The sequence below is a fragment of the Acomys russatus genome, chromosome 10, assembly GCF_903995435.1.
Source record: "Acomys russatus chromosome 10, mAcoRus1.1, whole genome shotgun sequence".
Lineage (NCBI taxonomy): Eukaryota > Metazoa > Chordata > Mammalia > Rodentia > Muridae > Acomys > Acomys russatus.
The window spans coordinates 50053959-50070957 of NC_067146.1; the positions used below are offsets into that span (position 1 = coordinate 50053959).

A 16999-nucleotide genomic window follows, 5' to 3' on the forward strand; every position below is an offset into this window, starting at 1 on the left:
TTCTGGTTCCAGCCCCTCTCCCTATCTATTTTTTTCCTATTCCTAATGAGATCTACCTTTCTTTAATAACGAAACTCTGTGGTTCTATGGATCATAGCTTGGATATCATTGACTTAATAGCAGATATCCACATATAAGCACATATGTACATATATCATATTTTTCTTTCTGTGTCTGGTCTATCTCAGTTGGGAGGACTTTGTTTCTACTTCCATCCCTTTACCTGTGATTTCCTTCTTTCCTTCCTTCCTTCCAACAGTTGAGTAATACTCTATTGTGTAAATGTACTACGTTTACTTTATCCATTCTTTGTTGATGGACATCTAAGTTGTTTCCAATTTGTGGCTATTAAAAATAGAGCAGAGTTGAGCAAGTGTTTTTGTCGTAGGATGAAGTGTCCATTGGGTATAAAGAGTGGTATAGATGGACCTTCCTGAGGAACCACCACACTGATTTGTACTCCTACCAGCAATAGGTAGGTATTTCTCTTACTCTTCATCTTCTCCAGCATGAGCTGTCGCTTGTGTTATTGATCTTAGGCATTCTGACAACTGTAAGATGAAATCTCAATGTAGTTTTTATTTGCATTTCCTGATCACTAAGGATGTTGAATGTTTCTTAAAGTGTTTCTCAGCCATTTGAGTTTCTTCTTTCAAGAATCCTATGTAGATCTGTACCAATTTACTTAATTGGGTTTTTTGTTTTCTTGATATCTAGTCTAATTAGTTTTTTGTTAATATTTTGGATATTAGTCCTCTATTGAATGTGTAGTTGGTAAAAAATATTTTCCTGTTCTGTGAGCTGCTGCACTGTCCAAATGACAGTGTCCTTTGCTGTGCAGCTGCTTTTCAGTTTCATGAGGTCCCATTTATTAACTGTTGATCTTAGTGCCTGTGCTAACTGTTCTATTCAGAAAGTCGACTCCTGTGATAATGAATTCAAGGATGTCCCCTAATTCTCTTCTGTAAGGTTCAGTGTATCTGGTTTTATGTTGAGGCCTGTGATCCATTTGGAGTTGAGTTTTGTGTAGGGTGCTTAGTATGGATCCATTTGGATTCTTCTATAGGAAGCCATTCAGTTTGACCAGGACCATTTGCTGAAGATGTGGTCATTTCCCCAGTGTATACTTCTGGCTTCTTAATCAAAAGTCAAGTGTCCATAGATGTGTAGATTTATGTCTGGGTACTTAGTTTGATTCCACTTGTCAACATAATCTTTTTTTGTGCCAATATCATGCTTTTTTTATTATTATGCCTCTGTAGTACAACTTGGAATCAAAAATAGTGATACCTCTTGAATTTCTTTCATTAATAAAAATTGTTTAGCTATCCTGGGGGGTTTTGTGTTTCCATATAAAGCTGAAAATGACCTTTCAAGATCTGTGAAGAATTGTGTTAATGATCGCATTGAATCTGTAGATGGCTTTTGGCAGGATGGTGATTTTTACTATATTAAATCCTATGGCTCCGTGGGCCTGGGAGAGATCTTTCCATCTTCTGATATCTTCTTCAGTATGTTAAAGTTTATATCATACAAGTCTTTCACTTGCTTGGTTAGAGTTACCCCCCAAGGTATTTTCTATTATTTGAGGCTATTGTGAAAGGTGTTGTTTCCCTGATTTCTTTTTTTTTTTAATTGAAAAATGAAATCATTCATATTACATCACATTTGCTATCCCATCCCATGCATCCTCCCATTCCTCCCTCACTCCCGCTTTTACTCCATTCCCCTTCCCTATGACTGTGATTGAGGGGGACCTCCTCCCCCTGAATATGATGCTAGGGTATCAAGTCTCTTCTTGGTAGTCTGCTATCCTTCCTCCAAGTGCTATCGGCCTCCCCATCAAGGGGACATGGCCAAATATGGGGCACCAGAGTTCATGTGAAAGTCACTCCCCAGTCTCCACCTAACTGTGGAGAATGTTCTGTCCCATGGCTAGATCTGGGTAGGGGTTTAATGATGACTGCACATATTGTCCTTGGTTGGTGCCATAGATCGAGCAGAACCCCTGGGCCCAGATCTGCCCATCATAGTGTTCTTCTTGTAGGTTTCTAGGACCCTCTGGATCCATCTATTTGCCTATCTCCTATATTTCTCACATCCAGAGTCCCAGTAGGATGTCCTCACCTCTATCCCACTTTCCTGGTAAGTGAAGACTTTCATGAGACATGCCCCTTGGGCTAGTGTCCAGTTATAAGTGAGTATATACCATTTGAGTCTTTCTGCTTCTGGGTTAGCTCACTCATTATGATCATTTCTAGTTCAATCCATTTGTCCACAAATTTCAGGAATTCCTTATTTTTAATAGCTGAGTAGTAGTCTATAGTGTAAATGTACCACAGTTTCTTTATCTATTCTTCTACTGAGGGACACTTAGGCTGTTTCCATGTTCTGGATAAGGCCACTATGAACATGGTTGAGCATATGTCCCTGTTGTATGCTGGAGCATCTTCTGGGTATATTCCAAGGAGTGGAATAGCTGGGTCTTGAGGAAGCCCTATTCCCAGTTTTCTGAGATAGCGCCAGACAGATTTCCAAAGTGCCTGCACTAGTCTGCGTTCCCACCAGCAATGAAGGAGTGTTCCTCTCTCTCCACATCCTTGCCAGCATGTGGTGTCGCTTGAAATTTTGATTTTAGCCATTCTGATGGGTGTAAGATGGAATCTCAGAGTTGTTTTGATTTGCATTTCTCTGATGACTAAAGACATTGAGCATTTCTTTAAGTGTTTCTCAGCCATTTGATATTCCTCTATTGAGAATTCTCTGTTTAATTCTGAGCCCCATTTCTCAATTGGATTATTTGGTTTGGTGGTGTTTAATTTCTTGAGTTCTTTATATAGTTTGGATATTAGACCTTTGTCAGATGCAGGGTTGGTAAAGATCTTTTCCCAGTCTGTAGGCTGTCACTTTGTTCTTCTGACAGTGTCTCCTGCCTAACAGAAGCTTCTCAGCCTCATGAGGTCCCATTTATTAATTGTTGACCTTAAAGCCTGGGCTGTTGGTGTTCTGTTCAGGAAGTTGTCTCCTATGCCAATGTGTTCCAGGCTCTTCCCCACTTTTCCTTCTGACTTATAGTGTTTCTGGTTTTATGTTGAGGTCTTTAATCCACTTGGACTTGAGTTTTGTGCATGGTGACAAGTATGGGTCTAATTGCATTTTTCTACATGTAGAAATCCAGTTAGACCAGCACCATTTGTTGAAGATGCTATTCTTTTTCCATTGAATAGATTTGGCTTCTTTGTCAAAAATCAGGTGACTATATGTGTGTGGATTCATATCTGGGTCTTCAATTCTATTCCACTGATCAACCAGCCTATTGCTGTGCCAGTACCATGCTGTTTTAATTACTATTGCTCTATAGTACAGCTTGAGATCAGGTATGGAGATTCCTCCTGAGGATCTTTTATTGTATAAGACTGTTTTAGCTATTATGAGTTTTTTGTCTTTCCATATAAAGTTGAGAATTGACATTTCAATGTCTTTAAAAAATTGCATAGATATTTTGATAAGAATTGCATTGAATCTGTAAATTGCTTTTGGTAAGATGGCCTTTTTTACTATGTTAATTCACCCGATCCACGAACAAGGGAGATCCCTCCATCTTCTCAAGTTATCTTCATTCTCTTTCTTCAGGGACTTAAAATTTTTTTTCAAACAAGTCCTTCACTTGCTTGGTTAGAGTTACTCCTAGATATTTTAAATTGCTTGTGGCTAATGTGAAGGGTGTAGATTTCCTAATTTCTTCCTCTGTATGACTGTCATTTGTATATAGGAAGGCTACTGATTTTTTTGAGTTAATTTTTTATCCAGCCAGTTTGCTGAACGTGTTTATCAGCTGAAGGAGTTCTCTGGTGGAATTTTGGGGGGTCACTTATGTACACTATCATATCATCTGCAAATAGGGATAATTTGACTTCTTCCTTTCCCATTTGGATCCCCTTGATCTCCTTGTGTTGTTTTAGTGCTCTGGCTAGAACTTCAAGAACTATATTGAAGAGATATGGAGATAGTGGGCAGCCTTGTCTGGTCCCCGATTTTAGAGGAATTTCCTTGAGTATCTCTCCATTTAATTTGATGTTGGCTAGTGGCTTGCTGTATATAGCCTTTATTATGTTTAGGTATGTGCCTTGTATCCCCGATCTCTCCAACACTTTAAACATGAATGGGTGTTGGATTGTGTCAAATGCTTTTTCTGCATCTAAGGAGATGATCATATGTTTTTTTTTTTTCTTTTAGTTTGTTTATATGGTGGATTACATTGATGGATCTCCATATATTAAACCATCCCTGCATGCCTGGAATGAAGCCTACCTGGTCATGGTGAATGATATCTTTGATATGTTCTTGTATTCATTTTGCGAGTATTTTATTGAGTATCTTTGCATTTATGTTCATAAGAGAAATTGGTCTGAAGTTCTCCTTTTTTGTTGGGTCTTTGTAAGGTTTAGGTATCAACGTGACTGTGGCCTCATAGAAAGAATTTGGTAATGTTTCATCCATTTCTATCTTTTGGAGTAGCTTGAATAGTATCGGTATTCTGTGCTGAAACCATCTGGCCGTGGCTTTTTTTTTTTTTTTTTTTTTTTTGGTTGGGAGACTATCAATGATTGCTTCTATTTATACAGGAGAAATAGGCCTATTTAATTTGTTTATCTGATCTTGATTCAATTTTGACAAGTGGAATCGATCAAGAAAATTGTCCGTTTCCCTTAGATTTTCAAATTTTGTGGCATATATGCCTTTAAAGTAGGATCTTATGATTCTTTGTATTTCTTCCGTGTCTGTTGTTATGTCTCCCTTTTCTTTCTGATTTTGTTGATTTGGATAGTGTCTCTCTGCCTTTTAGTTAGTTTGGCTAACGGTTTGTCTATCTTGTTGATTTTCTCAAAAAACCAGCTCCTGGTTTTGTTGATTCTTTGAATTGTTCTTTTTGTTTCTAATTTTTTGATTTCAGCCCTGAGTTTGATTATTTCCAGACGTCTACTCCTCTTGGGTGTTTCTGCTTCATTTTTTTCTAGGGCTTCCAGATATGTTGTTAAGTTGCTTATGTGGGATGTTTCCAGTTTCTTTTTAAAGGCACTTAAGTGTTATGAATTTTCCTCTTAGCACTGCTTTCAATGTGTCCCACAAATTTGGGTATGTTGTTCCATCATTTTCATTGAATTTCAGGAAGTCTTTTATTTCTTCCTTTATTTCTTCTATGACCCACGTGTCATTAAGTAGAAAAGTTGTTTAGTTTCTACACATAAGTAGGCTTTTTGTTATTTCTGTTGTTGTTGAAGTCCAGCCTTAGACCATAGTGATCTGATAAGATACAAGGTATTATTTCAATCTTCTTGTATCTGTTGAGGCTTGCTTTGTGACCTATTATGTGATTAATTTTGGAGAAGGTTCCATGGAGTGCTGAGAAGAAAGTATAGTCTTTTGTGTTTGTGTGGAAGGTTCTGTAAACATCTGTTAGATCCATTTGATTCATGGCATTGGTTAGTAATGTTATTTCTTGGCTTAGTTTCTGTTTCAATGACCTATCCTTCAGTGAAAGTGGGGTGTTGAAGTCTGTCACTATTAATGTGTTGTGATCGATGAGTGGTTTAAGCTTTGTCAATAGTTCTTTTACAAATGTGGGTGCCCTTGTATTTGGAGCATAGATGTTCAGAATTGTAATGTCATCTTGGTTGATTTTACCCTTGATGAGTATGAAGTGTCCTTCCTCATCCCTTTTGATTAATTTTGGTTGAAAGTCTATTTTATTAGATATTAGGATGGCTATACCAGCTTGCTTCTTGTGACCATTAACTTGCAATATTTTTCCCAGCCTTTTACCTTGAAGTAATGTCATCCTTGTGGGTGAAATGTGTTTCTCGGATGCAGAATGTTGGGTCTTGTTCATGCATCCATGCTGTTAGTCTATGTCTTTTTATTGGAGAATTGAGACCATTGATGTTCAGAGATATTAATAACCAGTGACTGTTAGGCCCCTTCATTTTGATGTTTGTTACAGTCAAGAGTTTGTGAGGTTGTGGTTTTGCGATGGTGTAGTTATCAATTTCCTGTGTAGTTTTGGTTGTAACTCATCCCTGTGTGGTGGAGTTTTCCTTCTAGTAACTTCTGTAATTCTGGATTTGTGGATAGGTACTGTTTGAATTTGTTCCTGTCATGGAATATTTTGTTTTCTCCATCAGTGGTTTTTGATAGGTTTGCTGGGTACAGTAGTCTAGCCTGGCATCTGTGGTCTCTTAGGGTTTGCAGGACCTCTGTCCAGGCCCTTCTGGCTATCATGGTCTTAGCTGAGAAGTCGGGTGTAATTCTGATAGGTTTGCCATTGTATGTTATTCTGCCTTTTCCTTTTGCAGCTTTTAATACTTTTTCTTTGTTCTGTATATTTTGTGTTTTTAATTATTATGTGGCAGGAAGATTTTCTTTTCTGGTCTGTTCTATTTGGTGTTCTGTAGGCCTCTCGTATATTCATATGCATCTCCTTCAGATTGGGAAAATTCTCTTCTATGATTTTGTTGAAGATATTTTCTGGGCCATGGAGTCGGGCGTCTTCTCTTTCCTCAATGCCTATTATTCCCAGGTTTCTTCTTTTCATGGTGTCCTTGATTTCTTGGATGTTCTGTGTCAGGAACTTTTCTGATTTAGCATTTTTGATGGTTGTTTCGAGTTCTACGATTGTATCTTCAAGTCCCAAAATTTATTCCTCCATTTCCTGGATTCTGTTTGAGAAGGCCACCTCTCTGTTGGTTGCTTTCTTCTCTATGGTCTCAAGGTCACATTTTTCTTCTGTGTGTTCCTTTATCATAGATTCCATTTTTGTCTTCAGATCTTGAAGTGTTTTATTGATTACCTTCATCTGTCTGTATTTTCCTGAAATTCTTCCAGTACCTCTCTATATGACTCTTTTATGTCCTCCACCCACTTGGTTGCATCCTCCTGCAGTTATTTACAGATTTCATTCATTTCTTCCATTATCATCTTCTTTACTAAGGACTTGAGGTCATCTTCTTGTATTTCGATTGTGTTTGGGTTCTCTGGGTTGTTTTCTTTGGGATATCTTGGATCTGGAGGTGCTGAGCTGTTTTGGTTTTTGTTGTTTGTGTTCTTACACTGTCCTTTAGACATTTTGCTGTTTCTGTTAATGGGATGTGGCCTCTGGTTTCCTTCACTGGTTGTTGAGAGTGAGTACTTGGTGAATGTTTATAGGTCACGTGCTCTTGCCTGTGGGGATCAGGGAGTTTCTCCCTGACACAGGCAGGTGACCTAGTTTCCACTCCTGGAGACTTTGCTCTACACCTTAGGCTCTGGGCTGGGTCAGCAGAAGTAGCTTCTGACTGGTTCCTTTCACGTTAGTGTTGTGACTCAGGCCCGCTGTTATGGGGTCTCAGCTCGAGGCTGGCAAGCTCTGGCTGGGCAAGATGTTCCCAGTTGCCTGCACTTCCCGCGGACCTGTAGTCCAGACCTCGCCTGGCTCAGACCCACTGAGCTATGTGCACCTTTTATACCAGTGTATAGACACCTCTGGGGTGTCCAGCCTTTCCCGAGAGGGTGGGAGATCCTGCTGGGGCTGTGTGTAGTGTCCCAGCTGGGTTGTAACTGCTTGGATCTGCAGGCTCTGTCCCCTGCGCTCCCCTGTGCTCTGTTCCAATGTGGGTCCGGTTTGGCCCCTGCCGGCTGCGCGCCGCTCTCTCTGAGCTAGCCTGATTTCATTCTCAATCCATTTGTTATAGGAGGGCTACTGATTTTTGTTAATTTGTATCCAGCTACTTTGCAGAAAATTTCCTGGTGCAATTTTTAGCATCATTTTACTATGTTATTGTCTGCAAATAAAAATACTTTGACTTATTCATTCTGATATTTATCCCTTGATCTCCTTCAGTCTTAACTCTAGCTAAGACTTTAAATACTACATTGAATAGGTATAGAGAAGTGGACAACCTTGTCTTGTTCCTGATTTTAGTGGGATTGCTTTAAGTTTTTCCCCATTTAAGTTAATATTGGCTACAGGCTTGCTGTAAACTTCTTTTATTATGTTGGTTTTTACCTTAATTATGTCTTTATTATGTATCCCTAATCTCTCCATGACTTTTATCATGAAGGGATGTTGGATTTTTATCGAAGGCCTTTTCTGCATCTAATGAGATGATCAGGTAGTTTTTGTCTTTCAGTTTCTTTATATAGTGGACTACATTTATTGAACTGTCCCTGCATCTCTGGGATGAAGCTTACCTAATCATGGTGGATGATCGTTTTGATGTTGTTAGATTCTGTTTGCAAGAATTTTGTTGAGAATTTTTGCATCTGTATCAATAAGGGAATTTGGTTTTTAATTCTCCCTTATTTTGTTTTAGTGTAGTTTTTGCCTCTTTGTGTAGCCCTGGCTGTACTGGAACTAGCTTTGTAGACCAGAGCTGCCCTTGAACTCACAAAGACCCCCTCCCAAGTGCTGGGATTAAAGGTCTGAGCCACCACCACTCAACCTGTAATTCTCTCTCTTTGTTGGATAAGTGTGGTCTCATAAAATGAATTGAGCAATAGTATTTCTATTTCTATTTTGTAGAATAACTGGAGGAGTATTGGCATTAACTCTATTTTTGAAAGTCTGATAGATTTCTGTGCTAAAACTACCTGGCTTTGGGCTTCTTTGCTCGGGGGACTTTTAATGGCTGCTGCTACTTCACTAGGAATTATGCCTATTCCAATGGCTTGTCTGATCTGGATTTAACTTTGCTAAGTGATATATCAAGAAACTGTCCATTTCTTTCAGATTTTCCAATTTTGTAGAGTACAGGTTTTTAAAGAATAACCATATGCTTCTCTAGGTTTCACTTCTCTAGGTTTCCTCAGTATCTCTCGTTGTTTCACCCTTTTTGTTAATTTGGATATTCTTTCTGTTTTTTATAGTTAGTTTGGGTAAGGAATGGGGGTGAGCTAGGAGGTGGGGAACTGAGGGAGCCCACAGGAGGGAGTAAAGCAGGGTGTTCCCCAGGACCTGCTTAGCCCCCTGGGGGTGAAGGCAGAGTGAGGAGCGGCCACACTGCAGAGCTGGGGCTATGACTGGGGAATTGGTTTTGGAGCTGCTGAAGGAGAAGTGAAGCTCTGCACTAGCCTGCCTGCGTCTCTTCATTTGTGTTGGTATGTTAGGACCCGGCATGCGGATGTGAGATTCCAGGCTTCCTCCGCTAGGAAGGCCTGTAAGTTGTGCAGCTGAGGCAAGGACTGAGGAATGGACATGGCTTGAGTAGATGAGGTTACAAGGACTCACCAGACTAGATCTGCATAAAATGTGCCACCAAGGCAAGGCCCGGAGGCTGGCTATAATGCAGATGAGCTGAAGTCCTGGGAATGCGCCACGATGGCTTGGCCCACAAGCTGTATGACCAGTGCCAAGTCTTGGGGTTGGCAATAGCATAGGCGGGACTGGTCAGAATAGGCTGGCACACCCTGAAGAAGGGTGCAGATATCCTAGGCTTCAGGGAACATACCAGACTGGCCCTGGGCACAAGATATAGGAAACCAGGCAGTAGCTGCAGGGTAGCTATGATAGGCAGCTGGAGTTGGAAAAAGGGGAGAGACCAGAGGAAGCTTGCCTGGGTCTGTATTACAATAGTGGCTACTAGGTTCCTAGTAGCATGTGAGATTAGGTGAACCCAAAGGGAGGGAGGGAGACAGGAAGAGGCTATCCATGGCAAGCAGCCACTGGGCTAGGGCTGCCAGAATAGAAGGTAGGAGAGGAGAAGGTAGGCAGCCTCTCTGGGTCCAAGCCACATGTGCTGGCTATAAGATCCCTGGTAGCAAACAGTACTAGGATCAGGTGAGACCCAAAAGGAAGAGACAGGCTGAGGGGAGGGCCAGGGATGTGAGACACTGGAGGAGGAGATGGAAGAGCACTGGTACACCAAGTGCATTGAGTACAAGGTCTCGGGTAGCAAGCAGGGCTAGGATCAGATGAGACTCAAGGAAGGAGAGAGGGCAGAGAGGGAGGAGCTTTCCCTGCCAAACAGCCACTGGACCAGGGCAAACAGTGGAATACAGGAGGAAAGGAGGGAGAGTGCAGGTAGCCTATCTACGCCCAGTGCTACCACACTGTCTAATAATAATGCCTATCTTACCCACCAGACTGGAAAGAAAAATCTTAACAGGGAGCTGTGGGTAAGTGAGGAACTTAGCAGTGGGCAGCAAGTCGGTCTTAGACTGAGCACTGCTGTAGAGCCTAACAGTATAAGAGCGGGGTCAGAGATAAACAATTTCAAACAGTCTAACTACTTCCTGAAACTAAGTTCTAGAGTTACAGAAGCAAGCACTCGGCACTTGGCAGCTCACAGCCATGTCTATACCTGCTCAGAGATTCTCAGACACTCAGAGGAAAGGGTCCGTGCAATAGGGAGGCAGAGACAAGAGGGGAAATGTGGCCAGTAACGAAGAATCAACACATACAGTAGAATTAGCAGAAAAAGAAATAAAACCATAGCTGTATTCCTCATGCTTAAAAGGTTAAGACCTGTTAAATAAAAAATTTAAAAAAAAAAAAGACCAGAATTGCATTTTTAGAAACATAAGCTACAGTTTCTGAGATGAAAAGTACAGTAGGCAGAGTCACCATAAAAGTATTTCCTACTTTGTCTAGACTTTGTTACTCCAAGGAATGGATGGAGTACCATTTGCACTAGCTCAGAAAACATTTTCTGTTGTAATGACTTACTTTTAAAACATCTTTGGTTGCCCTTTTATTGAGAGAAGATTCGAATACTCATGACAGAATTAAAACTTTGTACTTTGGAGTAGAATCTATGTCTTGTTAGGTTTTGTGTATGAAATGTGTATGTTCAAAGTGATAAAAGGTCAGAATAAAGATTGGTGCATTGCTTCGTAGATGTGACATTTATTTCCTAGCCAGCTAGTAAGTGAGGGAGCTAATTGTCATTTCCCATCTCAGCGCACCCCTAACACAGTGGCAGTGTGCATGTGCCAGTAGTGCTCAGTGGCACTGCTAATATGGAAGCAGGGTCCTCTGGCGCTACTGCACTGCAGCTTATCCTGCTGTAGAAGGTAGGAGAGCAACCATAAACAAACAAGGGCGGGCTACTTCCCAGAGCTTTGTCTTTGTCTGTTAGCCTGTGCTGGTTAAATCAGGAATGTCCTGGGTTAACTAGAAAGAACTTAGAAATTACATATTGGGAAAGATCTGGAGCGTGATTCTAGAGAGATGGCAGAGTTAAACCTATTGTAGAAAACTGATCTCCCCAACCTAAAAATAGGGTGGTCATTTTCCCATTTTTTAGCCACAGGAATATTATCTCCTTTTTTAGGCAAAGAGACAAAAAGGTTTTGAAACCCCAGGTTTCAGTGTCTTGCAAGACTCTCATCTGAAGGATCAGCAAACTGTACAGGTGAGAGCAGCTTCTGCACAGATTGAGGCCAAAGTAACCGAGAGTTTTCAGTGAAGTACCTATTGACGACATAGTCTGGTTACAAGGTAATGGAAGTTTGTAAACTGTCTCACCTTTGAGTATGGTGGCTAAGCTGAAGTCACTCACCTGTGTGTCACCAGCAGCAGCCATGTCCTTGGCCTCAGCACTGCAGGAGGCCGTGGTAGATCAGCTTCTCCATTACTTGAGGCGGTGATGAGGACGATACATTAAGGAGAAGGTCCAGCTACTCAGGAAAGTCTTCCTATTGTTGATGCTTTATTATTGGTGCTAAATGATGGATTTCCAGCCTTTCTTCTATGTGTATTTGAATCACTAGAAAAAGAAATTATGTGTTGTAGAAAAACCATTGGGTGTAGGGTGTAGAGTACCTCAACGTACCTATCAAATGCAGCACAAGCACAAAAAATAACAGTTTAAAATTGAAGCTGAACCTCCTTGAAGCGTTGGAGGGGAAGGAGGAAGCTTCTAGCAAAGGTTCACCAAATGCAGTGAGAGGTACTTACACCAGGGCAGCCAAGGTGGAGGCCTGCTTGTATTGAACACGGCAAGACAAGCACACGGGAAAACTACAAAGGAAGTGGCCGAATACGCAGCTGCAATCAGGAACAGGTGCAGAGGGTTCGGGGACAGACTCAGCATTGTAGCTCAGGGGGAGGGAAGAGGAACAAAAGTACAGAAAGTTTGCCATATGACATAAAGATCACATATTAAACAGAAGGATTTCCTCAGCTGAGACTATCTCATAGTCATACTAACAGTAACAACTATAGAAAAAGGAAAATGCTCTCTGGCTTGTGTACTTGGGTTGAACAAAGAAAAATGTTCCTGGTGGCTTATGGGAACGTGTTCATGAGTCACTTCTGTTCACAACCCCCACCCTTGCGACTGCTGTTTTAGGTTCAGACTGCAGTGCATCTTTGGAGAGACTCCTCTGGGTGTCTTAATAGCAGAGATAAAGCAGAACGACCAGAACAGCCTGAGATGAGAAACAGCATCAGCCCTGCAGCCGCCACACACCGTGGCAGGTCAGGACAGGGAGAGCAACACAGACAGGCCCCGACAGAGTGAGAGACTAAGCCCAGGCACCAGGGAGAGTGGAGGCTAGTGGGAGGAGCTGTTCCAGAAGGTCTGTGAGTGCCATCTGTGAACACTCAACAAGATTAGTCTGCTTGTGGGAAACTACCTGGTACAATGTGGAAAATGAGGCAGCCTCAAAATAATTATGTAGAAAAAAGACATTTAAAAAAGTGCAATTCCATTTCTGTGAAGTTTTAGGAAACACATGGTACACAATGGCAAAGCAGATCAATGCCTGCTGGGTAGTGGGGTGAGGAGGGACGGTAGGCATCGGAAATGTGTTAGTTGGCTTTCTGTTAACTGTAGTAGATATCTGAGCTAACCAACTTACAGTGAGAGCACTGGAACGCACAGTTTTGAGAGCGCCAGTCTCTGATGAACAGGCCCCTTTACCTTTGGCTTGTGCTGAGACAGTAGAGCTGCTCACCTCAGGGCTGCAAAACCAGAAGAGGTTGCAGAGGGCCTGGGACCTCATCACCCGCCTCAAGGGTGTACTCCCAGTACCCAAAAGACCTGCCACTGGACCCACTTCAGAAAGGTTTCACCCTTCCCATAGTGCAGCAGGTCATAAAACCATAGCACATAGACCTCTGTGGGACAGGACAAACGAGAGATCACAGTGTGTAAGGAAGTGTGGAAGTGCTCACTATCTTGCCTGGGGAGTGGACTTTGCAGACGTCTATACTTGTCGAACGGACCGCTGTGTACTTCAGAGACATGTAGCCTAGTTACACACCAGTAGAAGTCTCTTTTTAAAACTACATTAAAAACAACACAAATATTATAGCTTCATCTCAAGCAAAAGAAGAAGAAGAAAACTACATAACCTTTGTGCAGCCTAACTGACTCAAACCTTTTTCACCAAGATGCTCTTTCTTAGGCATCTCTGACTTTTTGAGATATGCTAGTAATATCAGTGTGGTTAAATATTGTTCTTGGCCAGTGGACTGAACTTAGTGCAATTTTGTATTTCAGGACTCATGAATCAAGCAAGCAAACATGAAAGGTGGATAAATGCCATTGCCCCCAAAGGCACTGTAACTTTTAAACATCAGAGCTGGTTCCAGTCACTGAAGCTGCAGGACTAAGAATGGTTTCGGTTGTATTTATGATTTTTAATGTGGACTTCCAGACTGTGAGTATAAAAATGCAGACACCAGTGTTCATATAAATGTCAAGACAGCGGCCCTGGCAGTGGATGCTGGTGAATGGTTTCAGGGGGACTTGTGCCAAATGTGTGCTTAGCCATAGTATTCTTTTTCTATTGTTTTGCTCCAATTTACAGAAGTCCCCAAGATATGTCCTAAGACCTCCAGTGATACCTGAAATCACCGATAGTATCAACCCCTGTATACTGTGTGGGTCTTTTGTTTGTTTGTTTAATAAACACATATGCCACCTGAATGCCTTTTCTATCCAACTAAACACGTTAGTTCCAATACCAAAAGTAGATGCCGTTCTTTTTTCTTTTTTACAATTTTGTGAACAGTGCATCCACCCTGACTGTACAGCCTAGCAGCCTCAGCAAATAAAAAATTTAACTAAATTGAGAGCTTTTATTACCTTTTTTTCTTAAAGTACTTTGTGGCTTCTCTTTGTCAGCCCCAGTTGCAAATGTCACTGTCATTATGCTTTAGAGCCATTCCTAAGATAAAGGCTTCTTGACCACTGGTACTATAATGCTGCTGTGACGACTGGATGGCCGAGGTGGCCACTGTGTGCTAACGGTGCACACATACAGCATGCTTATGCTGGGGAAAGGAGGGCCTCGCAGCTGGAATGGGACGGTGTGAGAGTCCCTCATGCTGCTTCAAGTGACACACAATAAAACATGCATTGCTTAGTTCTGGAACTTATCAGCTGCAGGTTACTTGTAGGCTTTGAACTTTTTCAAACCTACTTTATTTGGGGTCCTTTAATGTTAATACCTCCCTTCCAAGCCACCTACCCTAGATAGGAGAGAAAAGAGGTTAATGTGAACAGAAGTAGACCTTTTTTGACTCAGTTCCTAGGAGTGATTCCATTGGCATAGTCAGGATTCCAGCAGCCCCGTTAAACAGCAAACCAGCAATTCAGCAGAAGTTACTGCAACTGCAGCCGCCAAAACCCAGAGCAGCAGCCACAACCAGATAGATAGATAGATAGATAGATAGATAGATATAGATGGATAGATAGATAGATAGATATAGATGGATAGATAGATAGATATAGATGGATAGATAGATAGATATAGATGGATAGATAGATAGATATAGATGGATAGATAGATAGATATAGATGGATAGATAGATAGATAGATATAGATGGATAGATAGATAGATAGATATAGATGGATAGATAGATAGATATAGATGGATATAGATGGATAGATAGATGGATAGATAGATGGATAGATAGATATAGATAGATATAGATATAGATGGATAGATATAGATATATAATCTCCTCTCAGAGTCTGTACTAAGATGTTTATCAGCTGGCGAAGACTATGCCCCGGCAAGAGGCAGTTCCCTTTCTAGTGGACAAACACCACATGTTCTCTCACAAATCTGTTTCCAGTGGACAAACAGCTCACACCCTTACCTTATACAAGTCTGTTTCACATCCTACACTTGGGGTCAAAACAAAAAACATGTTTATATCCACTACAGTTACTGAAGAAATAAAAAGCAAAATCTTGGGGGGGAGGGGAGATCTGTCAACCCACAGACTTAATAACTTTAGCTAATGCTCACTTACCAGATTATAGTTGGTAGTGCTGTGGGTTTTGCTCAGTGTGTCACATGGCTGGAATAAAAGTTGGCCAGGCTCAAGCTGTGCTCTGGGGTCTGTGGGGAGAAGGCTTCCAGGCTCACTCACACAGAGGAGAATCCGCTTTCTCACGCCCGTATGGTGCTGTTCTCTTGCTGGTTCCCGCTGCTAATCACTCTCGTCTCCTAAAGCCCACCACTTGCTCCTCTCCTTCCTTGTGTGGCCCCTCCTGAAGCGGAGCACACCGAGTCCTCCTCCTCATGCTCTGGATGGCAGGCTTTCCTGGGAGCTGGAGACATCTCTTCTTGCTTGGCTAAGGTATTTAAGATGATGAAGGGAATACCACATCGAGTCACAGCTCCCACTCAAGAGATGACTATGCAAAGGCGCCAGCCGTTGGAGTCACCTTACAAGTCTTGGTATTGTACTCCCATGTGACAGATTCTCTTAGTACCTCCTAAAGCATCACTGTCTTCAAATTGTGAATAACGTATGTCGGTGAAGCACATGTTACTGATTGTTAGTGTGTCTGGTGTAGGTTAGGCTGGCCTCACCATGGGAAAGAACTGTTACTGTCCCATCTGATGGATGAAGACACAGCCACACTTTTATAACAGTGTGCTTTACAGAGTTACTTAGCATCCTTTTTTTCTCTGTGTGGCCTTGGCTGTCCTGGATTCGTTTTGTATACCAGGCTGGCCTCAAATTCACAGCAATCCTCCTGCCTCTGCCTGCCTGATAAAGGTGTGTGCCACCATGCCACTCTGACTTCCATTTCTTTAGAAATGTCAACTATACCATTAAAAACTATACTATATTGAGCAAGTCAGTTGTTTGGATTGTGCCTATTGATTTGGATAAGTCAGTGATTAGACACTGATTTTAAATAAACTTTTCTAAATATTATTTATAACAGTCTCCATTTTATTATCCCATTTCTGTATATTCTTTCTAAGCTCTTATATTTGAAGTAAAAAGTCAGCCTTGTGTGATTTGTCACTGTCCTCTTAGAATTCACTCTTAGTAAAATCAGAATTTATATAAGACTGAATGTCTCACATGCTGGCATAGTTTGATGTGATGTTTGCCTGTTAAGCTGTTAAGCAAAGGAAACAGTGAGGCAGTAAGGCAATTTTTATATTTTTTTTCAATCTCAGGCAATTAAAAAAAAACACTTTCATGACTAAAAATAAAGTTGATAAAAGTAGCTAAAATAGCACAAAAGGTCATGATTAGAACTCAGCTAAGAATGTCTGAAATTATTAGAGTGTACATAATGGGCTCCTTGCTGGCTTTTCTGATTCCAACCCCTCCTGCTGCATTTCTGTAGCTCTGAGTTTATCTCCTCAGGGGGAATGAACAGGCATGAAGCCACCTGCTGAGTGTCTCCTAGTATAGCGGGCTCTGTTTTCCCTTGGCCTTTTCTTCCCATGCAGATGCCACGCCTTTTGAAGCCAGCTGCCCCTTTTATGTCGCCCTGGCTGTGTACATGAAACACTCAGGGGTCAGGCTTCTGGAGCCGCCTTCCCTGCAGCTGCCACAAAGCTCCACGTTTACTTACAAGTCTCACTCTCCCCACAGTCATCTCACGTCTTTGGCTCGGATCTTACACAACTTGCTGTTTAACAGACTCTCTTGCTGTCCACTCCCAGGAGCTTCTCTACCCAGTGCTGGAGAGTGTTTCAGAAACAGCCAGCAAGGAGGAGGGAAATGATTGAAAAGCATCTGACTCGTTGAGAATA

The 16999-nt window shown here is 41.6% G+C and overlaps 1 protein-coding gene across 4 annotated transcripts in view; it reads left to right on the top strand.

Annotated features, from left to right (window-relative positions):
* Nucleotides 1-13928, top strand: part of Fam185a (family with sequence similarity 185 member A) — a 54355-nt gene extending 40427 nt beyond the window's left edge. For all 4 annotated transcript variants that reach the window (XM_051152105.1, XM_051152107.1, XM_051152106.1 and 1 more), the window contains one exon: nucleotides 13482-13928. In XM_051152105.1, coding sequence (XP_051008062.1) covers nucleotides 13482-13594 — 113 coding nt within the window. In that variant the 3' untranslated portion in view covers nucleotides 13595-13928. The remainder of the gene's footprint in view (nucleotides 1-13481) is intronic.
* Nucleotides 13929-16999: the final 3071 nt, after the last annotated feature.